This window comes from Colletotrichum truncatum, assembly GCF_014235925.2.
Source record: "Colletotrichum truncatum strain CMES1059 chromosome Unknown Contig_0009, whole genome shotgun sequence".
Taxonomy (NCBI): domain Eukaryota; kingdom Fungi; phylum Ascomycota; class Sordariomycetes; order Glomerellales; family Glomerellaceae; genus Colletotrichum; species Colletotrichum truncatum.
Window position 1 is genome coordinate 980,399 of NW_027222406.1, and position 21,681 is coordinate 1,002,079.

At 44.5% G+C, this 21,681-nt stretch overlaps 3 protein-coding genes across 3 annotated transcripts; 2 read left to right on the top strand and 1 right to left on the bottom strand.

Annotated features, from left to right (window-relative positions):
• Positions 1-368: 368 nt before the first annotated feature.
• CTRU02_212788 (gag protein) lies at positions 369-1,085 on the bottom strand (the record flags this gene model as incomplete). Its single annotated transcript, XM_036723372.1, has 2 exons — positions 369-663; positions 742-1,085. The coding sequence occupies 2 exons, from the start codon at positions 1,083-1,085 to the stop codon at positions 369-371; spliced, it is 639 nt and encodes a 212-aa protein (XP_036584648.1).
• A 1,846-nt stretch (positions 1,086-2,931) lies between these two features.
• CTRU02_212789 (uncharacterized protein) lies at positions 2,932-8,473 on the top strand (the record flags this gene model as incomplete). Its single annotated transcript, XM_070205912.1, has 3 exons — positions 2,932-5,192; positions 5,623-7,348; positions 7,814-8,473. The coding sequence occupies 3 exons, from the start codon at positions 2,932-2,934 to the stop codon at positions 8,471-8,473; spliced, it is 4,647 nt and encodes a 1,548-aa protein (XP_070060305.1).
• Positions 8,474-8,818: 345 nt separating this feature from the next.
• On the top strand, positions 8,819-10,105 carry CTRU02_212790 (uncharacterized protein; the record flags this gene model as incomplete). The annotated part of the gene is made up of 1 exon (XM_036723370.2): positions 8,819-10,105. One exon carries the CDS (start codon positions 8,819-8,821, stop codon positions 10,103-10,105), a length of 1,287 nt encoding a protein of 428 aa, XP_036584646.1.
• Between the last annotated feature and the right edge of the window lie 11,576 nt (positions 10,106-21,681).

Here is a 21,681-nt window from a genome sequence, read left to right on the forward strand (position 1 = left end):
CGCTCCCGTTCGTTGACGAGCCAGCACTTCGAGAGCGGGTGAGGTTTCAGGCACGCAGGGCACAGCCGGTTGCCCTCGCTCTCCCCATCGCTTCTCTTCCGCGACCGGTCTCTGCGAGCTCCTCCTCTGGAGCGCGTGTTTCCTCGAGATCCCCGGCTGCTTCTCATTGGTACCGTTAGGCGCGCGGGGGAAGTTCGTTCCCCTTCCTCTTCGTTTCTTGAAGTGGCTTCTGTGGTAGGACCAAACGCTCCGCGTCCGGCCTGCTTCTTCGGGTTGTGTTGAGAGGTTGTTTGTAGGAACCGCCGCGCGTCTGACAGGACTTCTCCAACGCTCAGTTTCTCGCTTTCGACGCGTTCGTCCTTGACGGTCTAGTATAAGAAGATCCATGTATCGGCGTAGCTGTGGCTCACGGCGTAGGTGAATTCCGGGAACCATATACTGGGGAGCTCGGTACCCGGGACGCCCGCCGCTGCTGCTTCGTGGATTGATTCTTCCCACTTCGTAAGCCACTCTTCCAGCTCTTTCTTCGTTGCGAGTCGCTTCCGCTCCGGTATCTGGAGCGCTCTCTTATATGCTTCGCTCGCGGCGGTGCGTCTCTCACGAGTGGTTATCCCTACGCGTTCCTTCAACGCGTAGACCCAGCGGTCCAGTGCGCGGTCCGCGGTACAGCAGCTCTTGAGGAGAGAGGTGCTGACTGTATCTCGGACCCAGTCTTCGAGCACGCGAATCCCTTTCAGGAACGCTTCATGGGTCTTGGAGCGCTCCATATATTCAGACCGACGTTCCTTATACAGGGCGAGATTGGCTGCCGAGAGCTCCTCCAGCGCTTGTGCGCGCGTTTCGTAGTCGGCGTCTTCGTTTAGCACTTCGGCTTTGCCGGTCTTGGGGTGATCGTATATTTCGGGGCGCTTCGGCCGCTCCATCCGCCGCTCGAGACGCGTTTGTCCCGTGTTTAAGGCGCCTGGGCGCTGGGGATCGATATATCGCCAGAGGTCGTAGGACTTGGCCTTCGACTGCAGCTGGTCGATCCATAGGATCCAGTCGGCAGGGGTATTCAGGGTGATTTTCGCGCTTGAGGAGGACATTTCGACGATAGGGGTTCAATTGGGCGCGTAGAAAGGGCTTTCGTATGCGTAGAATAGATGGCTGGCGGCGTTTAACGTAAACGCAGCACGTATCAGACTGTTAATTGTCGAATTGAGGGTTCAGAACGATGTATATTCCGTTATGTGTGTAACTGTCTAAGGGCCCTTCAGGGGCGCGTAGGGAAGGGGGTATGCCACCCCCTGACCCGGGGCTCGGCGCTCGGAAATAGTGTTCTGCCGAGCGTTGCCGAAGCCTCGCGTAGCGCGCTCAATCTGACAGGAGTCATCATTGTGTTACGAGCAGGTCAGGGCAACCAACTGTGGCACAAAGCAAAAGCTTCGGTAATGATGACTCCGGCATCATTATCCCCTGTTCTGCACTATATAGCTACGCCGGCCAGGCACCAACTGGTTGGGCCGTAACACTAATCAATAGTCCCTATCCTATAGAGAATCGAAAGTATAATCGATCTAGCAGTATAAGGTAACTAGGCAATCGACCTTACAAACGCTAGCCTATAGCAACTAGGTTCCTATATAGGTTTCCTACTTAAGACCTATAAGAAGAGGAATCTTACAAGCCTCAAGCTATAGAACGAAGTTTCTCCCGATTTCGCCGACTAGTTATGTCACAGTTCTATTGAACAGTCATTAGGGGCACGTGATATCTCACGTGCTAGCCGTACCCGTATAAGAGACACCCTCGACAGCATCATCGTCAGTAGGTCAACTCAATAGAAGACCAACTGCTTATACCTACGTTTATCAATTCATCGTTGTTTATTGCCTTGTGACCGTTTGTTTGACTTCTGCATCATTCTATTTACATCTCTGTTCTTATCACGGTTCCGACCTCTGCCTGTTGTAGCCACGTGCTAGCAGGAAGAACTGTGACAAGTGGTAGCACAACTTAATCTCGATCAATTTTTCTCTCGATTCAACCGCGATATATCGCGGAGAATCTCGAGGGAAACACCCTACGAGCCTACTCGCTCAAAATCACAACCCATACCTCGACGTAGCCAACGTAGACTTACACGATGAGTTACGCAAATAACCCGAGGTTAAACAACGGTCATCGCGAGACAGCGAGACGTCTCCTACGATATTGGGAGACATATCCCGATGATCCCAAAACAACAAGAATTTCAGACTCCTTTCGAGCATATACGAGTGTTATAGCGTTCATCGCGTGGAATACGAATATCGGCCGAATCGACGTCAGATACGACGATAGAACCTGGACTCAGGCAACGCAACTCGAAGACAGCTGGAGGATAGAGAATTACGACTATAACGAGGCGGTAAATAGCATCGCCAGGGCGATTATCTACGCCCGAGAACTCCAGGACCTTCAAGGACAATTCGGAGAACCAAGCTCGGAAGAGTCAGACATTACGAAAAGCAAGCAACCCGTGAGAGACAACGAAACCACCGAACCAGCGCCAATAACGCCGCCAACACAGCTTCAACAGCAAGAGCAACAACCTCCTGGGGCACCACTCAAGCACGGCCAATACGAGGGGAATCACGAGGACCCCCAAAAGCCACAGTCAGCGGTATCGGATACAACCGCAAGCCAACCTCAACAAACTTTTCAGCAAGCGGGACCGTCAAATCAACAACAATATACGAAACCGCTGCAAGCCGAGGTTATTCCTCCAAAAACGGAGGCACGAGTCATGGGGACCCCATCGGAGGGAACGCAATTTATACCGAGCCAGGGATGGAATCCTCAACAGCAATATATGCCCCCCGGCACAGGAGGATACCTTCCCCTCAGGGGCAGATGCCATACCCAATGGCAACGGGATTTCCATCCTTCCAGACTCCACCGCCCCCTCAAATGCAGCAGCAGTTCGAGGCAATGCTAATAAACGCGTTCGGAAGGCTGTTGGGCACGGCAACGCCGGGATCGGAACTACCGAACCCAGGGAGGAGATTCGCGGCCATAACGAACATTCAGCAACGATACGGAGTATTCTGGCCCGACGCCGACAGCAAGTACGGCAGGGAGCCCATATTCCACGACCGAGAGACACCATGCTACCGAGACGTAGACCTATGGCTCTCGGCGATCGAAGCCAAGATCGTTGATCCTCACGCTCGAGACGAGGTCTTCAGAGAATGGCAGAGCCTACTTAGAGGCAAAGCACTCAGCTGGTGGGAATATCACCTCGGGCCCGTGGAAAGGAACCAGTACAAAGCCCAGGGATGGTTCGGCCTACAGAAGGGACTGAGAGCCCGATTCGGGCCAACCCAGATAGAAGCAATCCAATGGGTAGTATCCAACAAGTTCACCGTGGAAAAGATCGGTAGCAACAAGGACATCCGATTATTCGCCCAAGACTGCTTCAAATATGGCAGAGCATGGTTGGGATCGTCAACGCCCCAGCAGCAACTACTCACGATATTCTACAACGCTCTGGACCCATCTCTGCAACGATTTCTCCACGAACCAACGCTTAATGATACGGTTGAGAGCTATCTCAGACTCGCCGAGGAAAAACGCGGAGTTATTCGAAGATACCTGCAGACCCCAATCGAGGTTCTTCACACAACCGCCCCAGACAGTGAGGATAACGCTCTATGGGGAGAACCACGCCCAGCCTGGAACAACAGGAACCAAGAGAAACGCGATTTTCCCCAGCTACAACGTGACCAGCCCCAATGGCAACAAAAGAAAACGCAACCCAACTGGAAACAACAAAACTGGAAAGACCGCAAACCCTGGAACGCACAGCAGAAGTTCCCGAACTCAAGGCGATTCGCCCGGTATAACCGTCCGGGTCAACCGCCTAACGACGCTAAGTTCGTGTGGGAAGACGAATCGGACGAGGACATGATCAATCACCTCGTCGATCACGGGTATATCCTCGAAGACGTCGTAGAAGTCCCAGCGGCACAACCACAAGAGGAAGAGGTAGCCCATACAGGATGGACTAATGACGTTGCCTTCCGCGCCCACGAGGCGACCACTCCCAAGGCAGAGATCCCTCCCCCATCTCCTCAAATACAAGAGGAAGTAACGGTAGTCACGACGGCGTATCAAACAGAGCCCCAGACGGAGCCGCCTAGCGACTTCGCTGGAGTAGCCGTGAAAAACCACGAAATCAGAGAGTTGCCGAAGTTAGCACCAGGCCAAATCATCGACGCTCAGACGAAACCGAATAAGCGCGGCATGCCCTCGAAAAGAACACACCTTCGACTCCACGTCAAAGCCGACGATAATAGCGAACCAGACGAGGTGTGTATCGACACAGGAGCCTCAACCATACTAGTTGAAAAGTCCTGGGTCACACGATTCGCCCGCAAATCGTCTTTTCGAGCGATCGAACCAAGGAAAATGAACGCCGTAGATTCCACCTTCCAGGTCACAGAAGAAGTAACATTTGACTTCTACGTCCCTGGTAAAATAGGCGAGACAGACGTGAACGCACACGTTATTGTCACAGCAGGGGTTGTCAACATGCTCGGAGCAAACCTATTGCTCGGCACCCCCTTCTGTGAGGAACACGGTCTCGTCGTAGACTTCAACAAGTCTGTTGTTAAGTTTCGATCCGTATTTAATATGGAGGCGCCCGTTGAGTATCGACGGCAGACGCCACCCGCCAGGCGCGTGGAAAACGCCTACGCAGTAACAATTCCACGGAAGAGTCAAGTCTTCGTCCCGGGACGATACAGCCCTCTGCCAAGGGATAGTAACGACGGGAGCGAGACCTGGCACTTCCACCCAACACATGAGGCAGCGATCTACAGTACGGTAGACCTCGCGACCCCAGCGTTATTTCTCATCCACAACAAAGGAAATTCAGAAATACAAATCCCCAAAGGCCACCGTATCGGTCACCTTACGAAACAACCACCAGGGGATATAAGTATCCTGCTCAGCGACCTCGAAGCTGAGAATAACCACGGCAACGCAATGTTCAATGTAACTAATGGGGAAGGCACCCCAGAAGGAAACACCAAACCATGGATAGACGAGATACCAGACTACGGAATCTCTAAACCAGACGACGTACCAGTGATTATTAGCAAGCACGGCGTCGAGATATGTAATCTCGACACGGACTTCGCACAACAACTGCGGAAAGTCCTCGACAGGTACGATATTTATCACAATAAAGGTATCATACCACTCCCCGACGAGGAACGCATGCGAATCGACCTCGTCGACGGATGGCAGAACCAAAAAACCAACATAAAGGTATATCCACTCGGTCTCGAAGACCTCGCAGTTTTAGACGAAACCTACGGGCAACTTCACGCCGAGGGAAAGATGGATTGGGCTGACGGGAAGCCAATTCCGATCGCCTGTCCTCTTTTCATCGTATGGCGACAAACGGAGACCGCGAGAAAACCCAGAGTGGTCGCAGACTTACGCCCACTCAACCGCCTAGCGGTCCCAGACGTTTACCCCTTGCCAGACCAAGATGACATAATGAACGCGATTCGTGGCAAGAAAAGAATAACCCTCTTCGACGCCACCGGGTTTTTTTCACCAACTGCCTATCCACTCGAAACACCGTAACAGGATGGTAGTGATAAGTCCCCGTGGTATCGAGATCTCGAACGTAGTGCTCATGGGATTCAAGAACTCGCCGGCTTACGCCCAACGATTCATGGATCGCATCTTCCAGGACCATAAACACTTCGTTCGCGCGTACATCGACGATATCGTGATCTTCAGCGATACCGACGAAAACCACCTTAAGCATGTTGAAACAGTCCTCAACATAATCAACAACAACAGGCTCAACATAGCAGCGAAAAAGTCATTCGCTGGTTTCCCTTCCGTGAAACTTCTCGGCCATATCGTGGACGGACAAGGGATACGCAGAACGGACGATCGAATCGCTGCATTTAAGAATCTCAGGTTCCCAAAAAACCTTAGCGATCTCGAGAAATACCTCGGAATGGCAGGATGTCTTCGAAAAGACATTCCATGGTACGACGTGATCGCAGCCCCCCTTAACGAAAGGAAAACCAAGCTAGCCGCGATCCTACGCAAGGAGGACCAGTTGCCAACAGGCCTCAATAGGGCTGTAAGAACTAAACGGTTCCAACGTACGACTTTCGAGCCAACGCTAGAAGAAACGGAAGCATGGGAAACGTTACAAAAGAATCTCTGCGACCAGGTCGTGAGATACCACCATAACCCAGAAAAACCCTTATTCTTTAAGATCGACGCTTGCAAGGGAGGATTCGGGCTTATGGTGTTCCAGATGGATATTACCTGGGACGGCGTAGGAATTCCCGGAAAAGACATCCCACAAAAGCATATCCAACCAGTGCTGTTTCTCTCAAAAGTAACATCCCCAACAGAGAAGCGATACTTCGCGACCGAGGCGGAGGTAGCAGCAGTGGTGTGGGCAGTAAGGAAACTTAGGAAACTGGTGCAATCAAACAGGAACCCAGTACAGATCCTTACGGACCACGCAGCCACAAAGGGAATTCTCACCCACACGTCGTTGAGAACGATGGATCTCAACAAAGCAAACCTTCGGTTGGCGAGTGCCGCCAACTACCTCTCTCAATTCAACCTCAACGTCACCCACGTCCCAGGGAAACTCAACGTTGTACCCGACGCTCTCTCGCGTCTACCGTTGCTGGTGGCAACAGGTAGAGCAGACCCGTTCGAAGAAAGCGACGTACTCGCAGATATCCACGACGATGAGAATATCGCAGCTTTCAACTCAGAGGACGACGAACGGCTAGGAGAACCAGGCGGGTTCACAATTGGGATAAGCAAAGACTTCGCCAGGACCATCGTTGAAAATTACGAAGCCGACCCAAAGTACGGAAAACTCATCCAGCAACTCACGAGACAACGAGAGAGTGGTGATGAGTGGTGGTCACCTAAGGAGGCAGACGACGAGGAAAATCGCGCTCGGAACGAGAGGCGCACGCCGATTCGTCGTCGAATCTCCCCGTGGCAACTATCAGAGACAGGCTTCCTATTCCACCGTGCGTATGATGGGACAAAAAGGCTGTGTATCCCACGCAAAGCCGTCGTGGAAGTTCTCAGCCTTGCCCACGATCAAAAGCACCATTTCGGCGTAGACCGCATGCTAGCAGAGCTAGCCAGCTTCCAGATACGAAACAAGCGATCGGTAGTAAAGCGATATATCGCCTACTGCCCGAGATGTAAGGAAAACCAAGTCGACCGGCAGAGACCGCCAGGCAGCCTGCAGCCGATTCCAGTCGTGGGAATCCCCTTCGATACCGTAACAATCGACTTCGTTACCGATTTACCAAAAGTAAAAGCACGAGGGAGTCCGTGGGCATTACCCGGATTCGAGTGGTTTGATACGCTCGCGCCCACAACGGACAAATTCTCGAAGAAGGTCATACTTCTACCAGGCCATACCACGTACGGGGCCAAGGAGTGGGCAATAGTCCTCATTAGGGCCTTCCAACTGGCTGACTGGGGACTTCCACGTCGTATCATCAGCGACAGAGACCCCAAGTTCATCTCAGCCGTCTGGACCGCGATATTCCGCACTCTCGGAGTCAAACTGCTCTTGTCGACAGCCTACCACCCACAGACTGACGGCCAGAGTGAGAGAACAAACCAAACAGCGGAAATTGCGATCCGATTCCAGCTTTCAGAGTACCCAGAAACCCCATGGCCAGAGATTCTCCCAGCGCTGCAACACAACCTCAACAACTCGTACACCGCAACGATCGGGAGATCTCCCAATGAGGTCGTATACGGATTCAAGCCTCGAAGCACTCTCGACGTCATCGCGGAAAAAGACGCTCCAACCGAGTCTATCGACGCCATAAGAAAGATATACCAGGACGAGGCAGCGGCTTTGATCGATATAGCGAACTCGCTGAGAAAGGAACGCTATGATAAAAAGCACTCAGACGTCAGATTCTCCGTTGGCGACGAGGTTTGGATAAGACTAGGGAAGGGCTTCCACTTACCTGGCCAACGCCATAACAAGTGGACGTCACGACGTATGGGCCCCTTTCGAATCGTTCGAATTGTGAGCCCAACAGCTTACGAAGTCGACCTCCCGGCCCATTGGCGAATTTTTCCAATCCTATCGGTAGCGCAGCTATACAAGCCAGCCCAGGGAGACGACCCATTCAACCGTGAACAACAGCCGCCCCAACCTATCGAGGTTGACGGCAGCGAAGAATGGGAAATCGACCACATTGTGAGCCGCAGAATCAACCGGAGAAAACGCGAGCCAAGGATCGAATATCTCGTTCGCTGGAAGGGATTTACCGCAAGGTTCGATACCTGGGAGCTTCGCGAATCGCTTGAGACCAACGCAGCAGAGCTCGTCAACGAGTATGAGGCGAGATATCCCGTCGACGCGGAGGTTACACCAACCTACCGCTCCAAGCGACGCCAACAACGAAACAACTAGAACAACGTCGCTATTCTGCGACAAAACAGCTGATTCCTAATAAAGCGATATCAGCGAGATTATTCCCTTTGTTAACGTAATGGAATTTCGCACAAAACACTCGTTCCTTCCCTTCGTAGGCACTTGCCTCATAGGCAGCGAAAAACTCTGCCTTTTCACTTTCACCACCACCACCACAAAAGTGAACTTTTCCTACTATATAAATCCCACTTCCACCCACACAACAGAAAATCAACAAATCTCCCACTTCATAACACATCACAAACCCCTTCTATTCTCATCAAGACTTTCAACTTACCACTACTACACGTCCCAATTGCGAGATTCGACATCAAGAACGCGAAGATGTCTTCCCAACGCACTCGCCAAGACACCGACGAGATCGCCGAAACCCCCACCGGCTCCGTCGCAGCCCCCGGAAGCGACGTAGGCAACAACGAGACCCAGACCGACGACGAGAACCTCGGAGACAACTTCGGCCTGGCCGACGAGGAACTTCACGTCGTCAGCGAGAGCGCCGCCGAGGAAATCACCGTGGCCGCCACTGAACACACTGGTGACCAGCAGGACACCACCATGTTCGACGCCGACGAGGCTAACAAGGCCCACGAAGCCCACGCCGAACCTACCGAGACGGTCGAGGAAGACCAGCCTAAGAGGACCAGCAAGGGCAAGGCCAAGACCAGGGCCAAGAAGAGCAACCCCGAGCCAGTTGACGAATCCAGCGAGGAGGAGGAGTCCGACGCCTCAGCCGTCGAGGCCACTCCCGCCCCCAAGGCTAAGAAGGCCAAGGCTGGCAAGAAGTCCGGCACCCCCAAGAAGAAGAAGCGTGCCGCTACCAAGGTCGATAGCACCCAGGTCCGAGACGCTAAAAAGCGCGCCCAGGACGCGTTCGCCTTCTACCCGGACGATATGTTACTCGAGGAGATCGAGGCTTGTCTCGACAACTTCACCGGCCCAGCCACCCCCTCCTCCAACCTGTTCATTCGTCGCGTTCAGGACGCTTGCAAACGCGCCTACACCGCGTACAACAACAACGCCTCGTACACGGAACACTTGCCGTCCCGCGCCCAGGTTCTCGCAACCGTCTTTTACACTGGCGACGGTCAGGTCAACGGTACCATCGCGGGCCACCTCATTGCTGTTCACCGAGCCGACCTCCTCTCAGTTCCCCCGCTCGTGAATATCAGCTACATGACCGCCACCGATACAACCGCTCGCAAGCAACTCAAGAATATGGAAAAGGCGCTTCAGGCTTTCGAAGGTGACGTTCACGGAATGAACGAGACGGTCACCAAGAATGTGAAGAAAATCGTTGACGGCGTCAACGAGGAGATCATCCCTCGCCTCAACGAACTCGACGAGAAAGCCCAGTCCACCGTCGACGTCGCAAGCGTCAACGATCGCCTCAAAGCACTCGAAGCGACTGCTGCCAGCAAGGAAATGATCGCCGCAGAGGTCAACCGCGTCATCGCCACCAAGGATGACGAAATTGCAGTCCTCCGCGGTAAGATCGTGGAACTGCGCGAAGCTGTTGCCAAGTTGCAGAAGGGCGACAAGCGCGTCGCCACCGAGAACATCGCAGGCCCGGCTAAGCAGAGCCGCTTTAGTAACATGCTGGACCGCGATTAGGATAGGATTTCATCGTCAGGGTCGTGATTCTTCGCGATAGATGGGTAATGGAAGGAACAAATTCATGTAATTAGTCTTCATTTTACTGTCGATCGGGACGATCGTCTTTTTTCGGGAGGGGCACCTGTCACAGTTCTATTGAACAGTCATTAGGGGCACGTGATATCTCACGTGCTAGCCGTACCCGTATAAGAGACACCCTCGACAGCATCATCGTCAGTAGGTCAACTCAATAGAAGACCAACTGCTTATACCTACGTTTATCAATTCATCGTTGTTTATTGCCTTGTGACCGTTTGTTTGACTTCTGCATCATTCTATTTACATCTCTGTTCTTATCACGGTTCCGACCTCTGTCTGTTGTAGCCACGTGCTAGCAGGAAGAACTGTGACAAGTTAGAAGAAGACTTCTAGAACGTACCTCCCCTAATCCTACGATTCTTTAAAGACTATTTAATTAGTAATTATAGGTTTTATAAGGGGTGAAACGGAATTCCGTTCGTTAATAATAAATAATAGTAAATTAGTTCTAATCGATAGTTTATGATAGTTGAAAGTAGTGTTGTTAACTAGAAGGTGGGGATATTCCCCCTTAGCCTGTCACGTAGGTCTGGGAGGCTTAGGCCTCTCAGCCTGGCAGGCGTGTAGCTAGAAGTGCTATACGACTCCGTATTCTAACTATCGCAATACTAGAAACTCTCTTTTTATAGTGTTGAAGCGGTTGGAATACGTTATCCCTATATAGTTCCGTCTCCTCGTCAATTCAGCCTCCTATCCCTACTTTCTCCCGTAGTTACGGTCTTATTACCTATCCCTCTATACGTATCGTTATCGTATTGCTATCAACGAATCTCTCGAAGGCTCGATTTAGTTTGCTTTTCGTAAGGGTATTAGCAGGGTTGTCTTCGCCGTTAATCTAACGAATTTCTTATAGTTCTCGTCTTTTATATAATTATCTTAACGCTATGATATCAATCATAAGTCGCTTTTCTTTAGTAATACCTAGCTTTACGAGATACTCGTATAGCGAATAAGAATCGGTATAGACAACTATCTAAATCGTTAGTAGGTTAAGGTAGTTAGTAATTATCGCTAGGGTTATAGCGAGGGCGTAAGCTATATCGACGCTAGCAACTATCCCGTAGATCTCTAACGCTAATACGCTATAGGTAACTCGTTTACTCTTTGTAAAGCTATAATAAACAAGGTTATCGTAAATCGTAAATTCTCCGTTATTACTATTAGAGGAAGTATCGTTAGCTAGGATGATTAGAAACCCTAATTAGGAGGAAAGGTCGTGGTTATTAGCGAACGACCTGTTAACGAAAACGAATAGCTTAGCTATTATAAGGTCGAGTAGGATAAACATTATTCCTCGGTTAGGCGATTTTATTTACTATCGAATCCGTTGATTTAGTACTTTTATCGCTTCTAGCGAAGGGTCTTAGTATTAAGTAATAGTAGATAAATCGAAACAGGCCTCGGGTTAGCAAATTAACGCGATATACGCCCCTCTAGCGCGTTGTTCGATATATTGCTATTTTAGGTTAGGTTTAGTAGTCTTAATATATCGTAACTTCTTAGCTTATCCCTTTTGCCTTAAATTAATCGAATTATTGGTTGATAACGCGACTATCCCTCTATTAAATTAGAAGGGTTTGTTAATTATAAGGATATTCTTCGCTTTTGCTATAAAAGCTGCTTTTTCTAACTATTCGTCTTCTAATTATAAGAACGCCTTGTCTAATAAACCGAGGGTATCGTCGGTTTGCATACCGATATAGCTAAAGTATAGATTTTTAGTAGATAAGATTAATAAGTATAGATCGTATAAAAAAGTAACTATCTAGAGATTCTCTTTATAATGCTTATAATACGTTACCTACTAGTAGGTTCTAGCTTCTACGATTCCGTATAAAGGCTTTATAACCTTTATAATAGTCCTTTTTAAGTACTAGTCTTGAATTTGCTTTAGTAGGTAGGCAAGAATAGTATGATTAAGCCTTATAGAGGATTAAATATAGGCTTATATAATATCTTAAAGCTATAGTTATTTCCCTTCTCGTAGGAGTAACGGGGTAATTAATAGAATTAGCCGTTAACTTGCCTGCTAAATCGTTAGCGATTAGGTTAATATAGCCTTCTTACTATCGTCGGCGTAACCTTGTATTATAAGTCTTGATTTCTTGTAGGGTTTGGTTATTTTACTTTTGACTTCGTTAACGATACGAGATCGGAAGATTCGTACGTTCTGATACCTTTTCTTATTAAACTAGGTGAATTTAAATACTCTTCTAGCGATAAGGCTATTAATCTCTTATTTAGTTAACTATTCGAACGGTTTGCTTAGTATAATAATAATACCTTCTCGTCGTAGTTTAATTACTAATTCTTCGTCTACTTACTCCTTAATCGATAGGAATATTTATTAATAATCTAGGTTATTATTAAATTCCTTTATAAAGTAGGCAATTAGCAGTAGTCTCTTCTAAGGTCTGCCTAGGCGTCTTCTTGGTAGCTCCGGTGCCTCTTACGGTTTGTCTAGTTTACTACCTCCGCTAGCGACGATAATCTCGTCGCGTACTACTTCCTACTACGGTATCTTAGCTTCGGGTTCTTCTTCTTCTAGCACGGCGATAGAATTAGGTAGTTAATCAGGATCTTCGTAGTATAGTTTGACTATAGTAGACTAGAAAGTCTTCGGACTATATAGCGTATCGATAGTATAGGTTTTACTATTTATAGCTACTAAAGTAAATAGTCCGGTCTAGCCTTTCTTTTCACGCTATACTTATACTTATAACTATAGTAGTAAATTAACAATTAGCCTTGTATTAAGGCTATTATAAGTAGCGATAGCTTCTACTACCTATCGCCTTGCGTAAAGTTTACATACTTCGCTTATCGCCTTCTTAATCGCTTTCGCCTACCTTATAACTTCGGGAGATAGCAGCGAATCGTTAGTAATTCGTAAGTATAAGCCGAATACTAAGAGTATTAGTACTATTCCGTTTAGGCTAGCAGTATTGTTAACTACTTTAACTACTATTTAAAGTATTAATTCTAGCATAATTATTAGGTCTTCTACTTTAATAATTTCGTACGCCTTCCTTAGAGGTATATAGTATTATTTAACTTTCCTAATACTATTATAGGCTTTTATAAGTATTTCCTTGATTTTAATTACTATTCCTCTTGCCGCGTTTCGGAATTCTATTAAGCAGAAGTTTGTTCTAGCGTCGGTAACTAGCTAGTCTAGGGGTCCCTGATATATATCTATCTAGCAGAGGCGTAAGGCTTCCTAAGTAGCTTTCGTAGAAATATCCTTAAGGAACTAGGCGGCGTTAAACGCCGTAGCGGTATCGACAACGTAGAAGACCGGTTTGTTACCCTTAAAGTATATTACGTCGGCGATAACCTTATAGTTAAATTCGTAATCGTCTCGTAACGTAAATTTAAACTATGATAGCGCTAGTGCGTATATTTAGCATCGATAGCAGACTTTCGATAGTTACTTAATTGCCGTAATTTCAACTAGGTAGCTAGCCTTCTAGAGCACCATATATAATCGTTAAATAGATAGGTATCCGAAGCGATAGTAAACCTGTTGTAATTTAGCGTCTATAAGGTAGTTCTAGGCGAGTAGTTTCTCCTTATTAAGTAATAACTATAAGTAGCCTTATTTGCGAATAATAGGTACGACCTTGTTTCCTTAGATAAGGGTATTCGTAACATTATTAAAGTAGACCTTTAATCGGTCTATATCTCCTAGGCATATAAGAAAGGGAGTATTAGTCTTAATAACGTAAAATTTAACGCTTCTAAACGGCGTTAGTACTTTGGTAGTCCCTATAGACTCTAGTAGTATCCTATCGCCGAATTTTACTATAACGCCGCTAGCCGCCTTAGTATTTAACGTAATTCCTTCGTAAATTTGTTATAGGGCTACGAATTGTAGGTAGCTAGCGGTTAAGAATCCTGCTACGCCCGAGTCGGGCATAATCCCTTAGAAGTTCTAGGTAGAGTAGCGTCCCTCGAGTATAAATTGCGAAGGTAGCTCTTTCGGTTCTAGTTAGTTACGGAAGAGGTCTTCTTTCGTAATAGCATAGCAGGTTAACTAGTCTGCTAGGATCGTAGCGATCCTATTACCGTCAATTACTATTATAGTAAAATGGGCGGTAACCTAGAATTAACTATCGCTACTAGTCTCTTCCTCTTCGTTACCTTTACTAGTTTGTTCGGTTACGTAGTAGTATTGCTAGGGGTCTTCGGCGGTAGGTTATAGGTCTAACCCGTCGAAACCCTTGTATTAGACGAGAAATTAGCTATATACTAGAAGTAACGTATCCTAGACATATTAAGTAGTTTTAAACTTCTCGTACGCTTTTCGTCTCTCTTCTATAGTATGTTTAGTTAACTAGTAGTTAGGTTTTCTATATACGTAGCACTTCTTAAGCGTTAGCGGTAATAAGGGTCTGTTACGGCTTCTTCCTCGTAATAATCGACTTCGTAATAAACGACTATATCGTAAATAACGCCCTCGACCGTTGAAAGTTCTATCGGTCTAGTACTGCTTTAGTAGGTTAGCTACTATGTTGAATTATTGTTAGTTAAGACGGGTAGCTATCTCAATCGACGAGATTAATTAGCTACGAAGTCCCTCGTACGTCTTAGCCGGTATAAATAACGCTATTATATACTCTAGAATATCTCTACAAGCGTGTAGAAGTTAGGTATAGAGGGATCGGTCGTTATGATCCTGTTATAGCAAACCAGGCTGAATCTTGCTTAATTTGTCATATAGTATATCAAAACACTCCGATTTAGTCTTTCTAGGATTATCGCGAATGATTTAGGAAAGAGTAGTTATATTCTACTGCGTAACGTACGCTTATTACTTTTCCCTAGTCTCGAAGTATGATTTTAATTAGTTGATTATAGTCTCAAAGTTAGGCTATAGGTTGATTACTTTAATCGAGGCGTAGAAGTAGGTTTTAGCTATTCCTTTCAGTATTAAGGGAAGTACCTTGTTATATTAGGAGGTGTAAATTCCTAGCATTTTATAGTAATCTACGAATACTAGTATCTTCTTTTCGAGTATATCGTATATATCGCCGCTATATTTTATATCGTCAGGGTATAGTTTCGCGAATTCTGTTAATTACTTTCCGATACGGTCTATTAACTCGTATAGTTAGAAGTCTATTAACAGAGAGACCGTAAGATATAGCGGTCGGTATAGTAGTTGCTACTATTATTATTCTTATAGAGGAGGTAGCTATAAGGTTAGTTCGACTCTTCCTCCTATGCTATTAGCTACTATTACCGGTCTCGTAATCTCTTCGTAGAATTCAGGGTCTTTTATCAAAGCCTTCAGGTTGCGATATCTCTTAACGCCTTGTTCGAGTTCTTAAGGTAACTAGTAGTAGAATTCTTCCTTTTTGAAGGCTAATGCCACGTTTTTCGAGATTTTCTTGCTATCTATTTCGACGTAGACGCTATTACTATTACGATAGTTGGAATACGGAGTCGTGTAGCACTTCCAGCTATACGCCCGCCAGGCTGAGAGGCCTAAGCCTCCCAGACCCACGTGACAGGCTAAGGGGGAATATCCCTACCTTCTAGTTAACAACACTATTTTTAACTATTATAAACTATCGATTAGAACTAATTTACTATTATTTATTATTAACAAACGGAATTCCGTTTCACCCCTTGTAAAACCTATACTAATTAGTAGTAAACCTTATAGTTATTATTAATTTAGTTAACTTTACAATTACTACTTTACTACGGATAAACCGTAGATTAGCAAGGTTAATACTAAAAGAGACGACTTCTTAAACTAGATACCTAAGCCTAGGTAAAAGTAAGGATTTCGTACTAACGAAAGAAGAAGCGAGAGTAACTAGGATCTATAGAAACTAGTAGAAGAAAGCTTCTTTTCCTCGAATCTACTAGCAATCCGATTATTTAAGTAACCTAGGGACTGCTATGCTTACCCTAGGCGGGATAAGGTTAATCGTAGCTAATTATCGCTAGCAAGAGCGTTCCATCACGCGTTTTCAATTACTAGAAGAAGAGACCTACCGAATCGACGGTCCTCTAACCTCTTCACGCTATAAAGGCGAAGATTTACAAATCCTACAAGGGATAACAACTTCCCTAACTATAACTATCCCCCACGCGCGGTGCTAATCACGAGGCGCCTGCTAGTTTCTTAATAAATCCCTAGACAAGGTGCTAACCGCGAGGCGCCTGCTACAAGAGACCTCCCTACTAGAAGAAGAATACGCTGAAAGGCGAGCGGAGACTACTGGTAGTAATCCGCCTATATAGCTATACGTATACGCCTCCGAGGCTACGGCTTAGGAGAAACGTATATAGTTATAGGCGTTATAAGGCTAACTGTCTGCTAGATTCTAAACTTCCTAACAAAGTAATCCTTTTATACTGTCGGAATAGAGCGAAATTTACGAGAAGGATCGCCTGCGAGTAGCGTTACTACTAAAAGCTTATTAATAGTCCCTATCCTATAGAGAATCGAAAGTATAATCGATCTAGTAGTATAAGGTAACTAGGCAATCGACCTTATAAACGCTAGCCTATAGCAACTAGGTTCTTATATAGGTTTCCTACTTAAGACCTATAAGAAGAGGAATCTTATAAGCCTCGAGCTATAGAACGAAGTTTCTCTCGATTTTGCCGACTAGTTAGAAGAAGACTTCTAGAAGGTACCTCCCCTAATCCTACGATTCTTTAGAGACTATTTAATCGGTAACGGCGTCTACGTCGAAATAGATAGTAAGAAAATCTCGAAAAACGTAGCATTAGCCTTTAAAAAGGAAGAATTCTACTACTAGTTACCTTAAGAACTCGAACAAGGCGTTAAGAGATATCGCAACCTGAAGGCTTTGATAAAAGACCCTGAATTCTACGAAGAGATTACGAGACCGGTAATAGTAGCTAATAGCATAGGAGGAAGAGTCGAACTAACCTTATAGCTACCTCCTCTATAAGAATAATAATAGTAGCAACTACTATACCGACCGCTATATCTTACGGTCTCTCTGTTAATAGACTTCTAACTATACGAGTTAATAGACCGTATCGGAAAGTAATTAACAGAATTCGCGAAACTATACCCTGACGATATAAAATATAGCGGCGATATATACGATATACTCGAAAAGAAGATACTAGTATTCGTAGATTACTATAGAATGCTAGGAATTTACACCTCCTAATATAACAAGGTACTTCCCTTAATACTGAAAGGAATAGCTAAAACCTATTTCTACGCCTCGATTAAAGTAATCAACCTATAGCCTAACTTTGAGACTATAATCAACTAATTAAAATCATACTTCGAGACTAGGGAAAAGTAATAAGCGTACGTTACGCAGTAGAATATAACTACTCTTTCCTAAATCATTCGCGATAATCCTAGAAAGACTAAATCGGAGTGTTTTGATATACTATATGACAAATTAAGCAAGATTCAGCCTGGTTTGCTATAACAGGATCATAACGACCGATCCCTCTATACCTAACTTCTACACGCTTGTAGAGATATTCTAGAGTATATAATAGCGTTATTTATACCGGCTAAGACGTACGAGGGACTTCGTAGCTAATTAATCTCGTCGATTGAGATAGCTACCCGTCTTAACTAACAATAATTCAACATAGTAGCTAACCTACTAAAGCAGTACTAGACCGATAGAACTTTCAACGGTCGAGGGCGTTATTTACGATATAGTCGTTTATTACGAAGTCGATTATTACGAGGAAGAAGCCGTAACAGACCCTTATTACCGCTAACGCTTAAGAAGTGCTACGTATATAGAAAACCTAACTACTAGTTAACTAAACATACTATAGAAGAGAGACGAAAAGCGTACGAGAAGTTTAAAACTACTTAATATGTCTAGGATACGTTACTTCTAGTATATAGCTAATTTCTCGTCTAATACAAGGGTTTCGACGGGTTAGACCTATAACCTACCGCCGAAGACCCCTAGCAATACTACTACGTAACCGAACAAACTAGTAAAGGTAACGAAGAGGAAGAGACTAGTAGCGATAGTTAATTCTAGGTTACCGCCCATTTTACTATAATAGTAATTGACGGTAATAGGATCGCTACGATCCTAGCAGACTAGTTAACCTGCTATGCTATTACGAAAGAAGACCTCTTCCGTAACTAACTAGAACCGAAAGAGCTACCTTCGCAATTTATACTCGAGGGACGCTACTCTACCTAGAACTTCTAAGGGATTATGCCCGACTCGGGCGTAGCAGGATTCTTAACCGCTAGCTACCTACAATTCGTAGCCCTATAACAAATTTACGAAGGAATTACGTTAAATACTAAGGCGGCTAGCGGCGTTATAGTAAAATTCGGCGATAGGATACTACTAGAGTCTATAGGGACTACCAAAGTACTAACGCCGTTTAGAAGCGTTAAATTTTACGTTATTAAGACTAATACTCCCTTTCTTATATGCCTAGGAGATATAGACCGATTAAAGGTCTACTTTAATAATGTTACGAATACCCTTATCTAAGGAAACAAGGTCGTACCTATTATTCGCAAATAAGGCTACTTATAGTTATTACTTAATAAGGAGAAACTACTCGCCTAGAACTACCTTATAGACGCTAAATTACAACAGGTTTACTATCGCTTCGGATACCTATCTATTTAACGATTATATATGGTGCTCTAGAAGGCTAGCTACCTAGTTGAAATTACGGCAATTAAGTAACTATCGAAAGTCTGCTATCGATGCTAAATATACGCACTAGCGCTATCATAGTTTAAATTTACGTTACGAGACGATTACGAATTTAACTATAAGGTTATCGCCGACGTAATATACTTTAAGGGTAACAAACCGGTCTTCTACGTTGTCGATACCGCTACGGCGTTTAACGCCGCCTAGTTCCTTAAGGATATTTCTACGAAAGCTACTTAGGAAGCCTTACGCCTCTGCTAGATAGATATATATCAGGGACCCCTAGACTAGCTAGTTACCGACGCTAGAACAAACTTCTGCTTAATAGAATTCCGAAACGCGGCAAGAGGAATAGTAATTAAAATCAAGGAAATACTTATAAAAGCCTATAATAGTATTAGGAAAGTTAAATAATACTATATACCTCTAAGGAAGGCGTACGAAATTATTAAAGTAGAAGACCTAATAATTATGCTAGAATTAATACTTTAAATAGTAGTTAAAGTAGTTAACAATACTGCTAGCCTAAACGGAATAGTACTAATACTCTTAGTATTCGGCTTATACTTACGAATTACTAACGATTCGCTGCTATCTCCCGAAGTTATAAGGTAGGCGAAAGCGATTAAGAAGGCGATAAGCGAAGTATGTAAACTTTACGCAAGGCGATAGGTAGTAGAAGCTATCGCTACTTATAATAGCCTTAATACAAGGCTAATTGTTAATTTACTACTATAGTTATAAGTATAAGTATAGCGTGAAAAGAAAGGCTAGACCGGACTATTTACTTTAGTAGCTATAAATAGTAAAACCTATACTATCGATACGCTATATAGTCCGAAGACTTTCTAGTCTACTATAGTCAAACTATACTACGAAGATCCTGATTAACTACCTAATTCTATCGCCGTGCTAGAAGAAGAAGAACCCGAAGCTAAGATACCGTAGTAGGAAGTAGTACGCGACGAGATTATCGTCGCTAGCGGAGGTAGTAAACTAGACAAACCGTAAGAGGCACCGGAGCTACCAAGAAGACGCCTAGGCAGACCTTAGAAGAGACTACTGCTAATTGCCTACTTTATAAAGGAATTTAATAATAACCTAGATTATTAATAAATATTCCTATCGATTAAGGAGTAAGTAGACGAAGAATTAGTAATTAAACTACGACGAGAAGGTATTATTATTATACTAAGCAAACCGTTCGAATAGTTAACTAAATAAGAGATTAATAGCCTTATCGCTAGAAGAGTATTTAAATTCACCTAGTTTAATAAGAAAAGGTATCAGAACGTACGAATCTTCCGATCTCGTATCGTTAACGAAGTCAAAAGTAAAATAACCAAACCCTACAAGAAATCAAGACTTATAATACAAGGTTACGCCGACGATAGTAAGAAGGCTATATTAACCTAATCGCTAACGATTTAGCAGGCAAGTTAACGGCTAATTCTATTAATTACCCCGTTACTCCTACGAGAAGGGAAATAACTATAGCTTTAAGATATTATATAAGCCTATATTTAATCCTCTATAAGGCTTAATCATACTATTCTTGCCTACCTACTAAAGCAAATTCAAGACTAGTACTTAAAAAGGACTATTATAAAGGTTATAAAGCCTTTATACGGAATCGTAGAAGCTAGAACCTACTAGTAGGTAACGTATTATAAGCATTATAAAGAGAATCTCTAGATAGTTACTTTTTTATACGATCTATACTTATTAATCTTATCTACTAAAAATCTATACTTTAGCTATATCGGTATGCAAACCGACGATACCCTCGGTTTATTAGACAAGGCGTTCTTATAATTAGAAGACGAATAGTTAGAAAAAGCAGCTTTTATAGCAAAAGCGAAGAATATCCTTATAATTAACAAACCCTTCTAATTTAATAGAGGGATAGTCGCGTTATCAACCAATAATTCGATTAATTTAAGGCAAAAGGGATAAGCTAAGAAGTTACGATATATTAAGACTACTAAACCTAACCTAAAATAGCAATATATCGAACAACGCGCTAGAGGGGCGTATATCGCGTTAATTTGCTAACCCGAGGCCTGTTTCGATTTATCTACTATTACTTAATACTAAGACCCTTCGCTAGAAGCGATAAAAGTACTAAATCAACGGATTCGATAGTAAATAAAATCGCCTAACTAAGGAATAACGTTTATCCTACTCGACCTTATAATAGCTAAGCTATTCGTTTTCGTTAATAGGTTGTTTGCTAATAACTACGACCTTTCCTCCTAATTAGGGTTTCTAATCATCCTAGCTAACGATACTTCCTCTAATAGTAATAACGAAGAATTTACAATTTATAGTAACCTTGTTTATTATAGCTTTACGAAGAGTAAATAAGTTACTTATAGTATATTAGTATTAGAGATCTACGGGATAGTCGCTAGCGTCGATATAGCTTACGCCTTTGCTATAACCTTAGCGATAATTACTAACTACCTTAACCTACTAACGATTTAGATAGTTATCTATACTAATTCTTATTCGCTATATAAATATCTCGTAAAGCTAAGCACTACTAAAGAAAAGCGACTTATAATCGATATTATAGCGTTAAGATAATTATACGAAAGACGAGAACTATAAGAAATTCGTTAGATTAACGGCAAAGACAACCCTGCTAATGCCCTCACGAAGAGCAAACTAAATCGAGCCTTCGAGAGATTCGTTAATAATAACACGATAACGATACGTATAGAAGGATAGGTAACAAGACCGTAACTACGGGAGAAAGTAGGGATAGGAGGCCGAATTAACGAGGAGACGGAACTATATAGGGACAACGTATTCCAACCGCTTCAATACTAT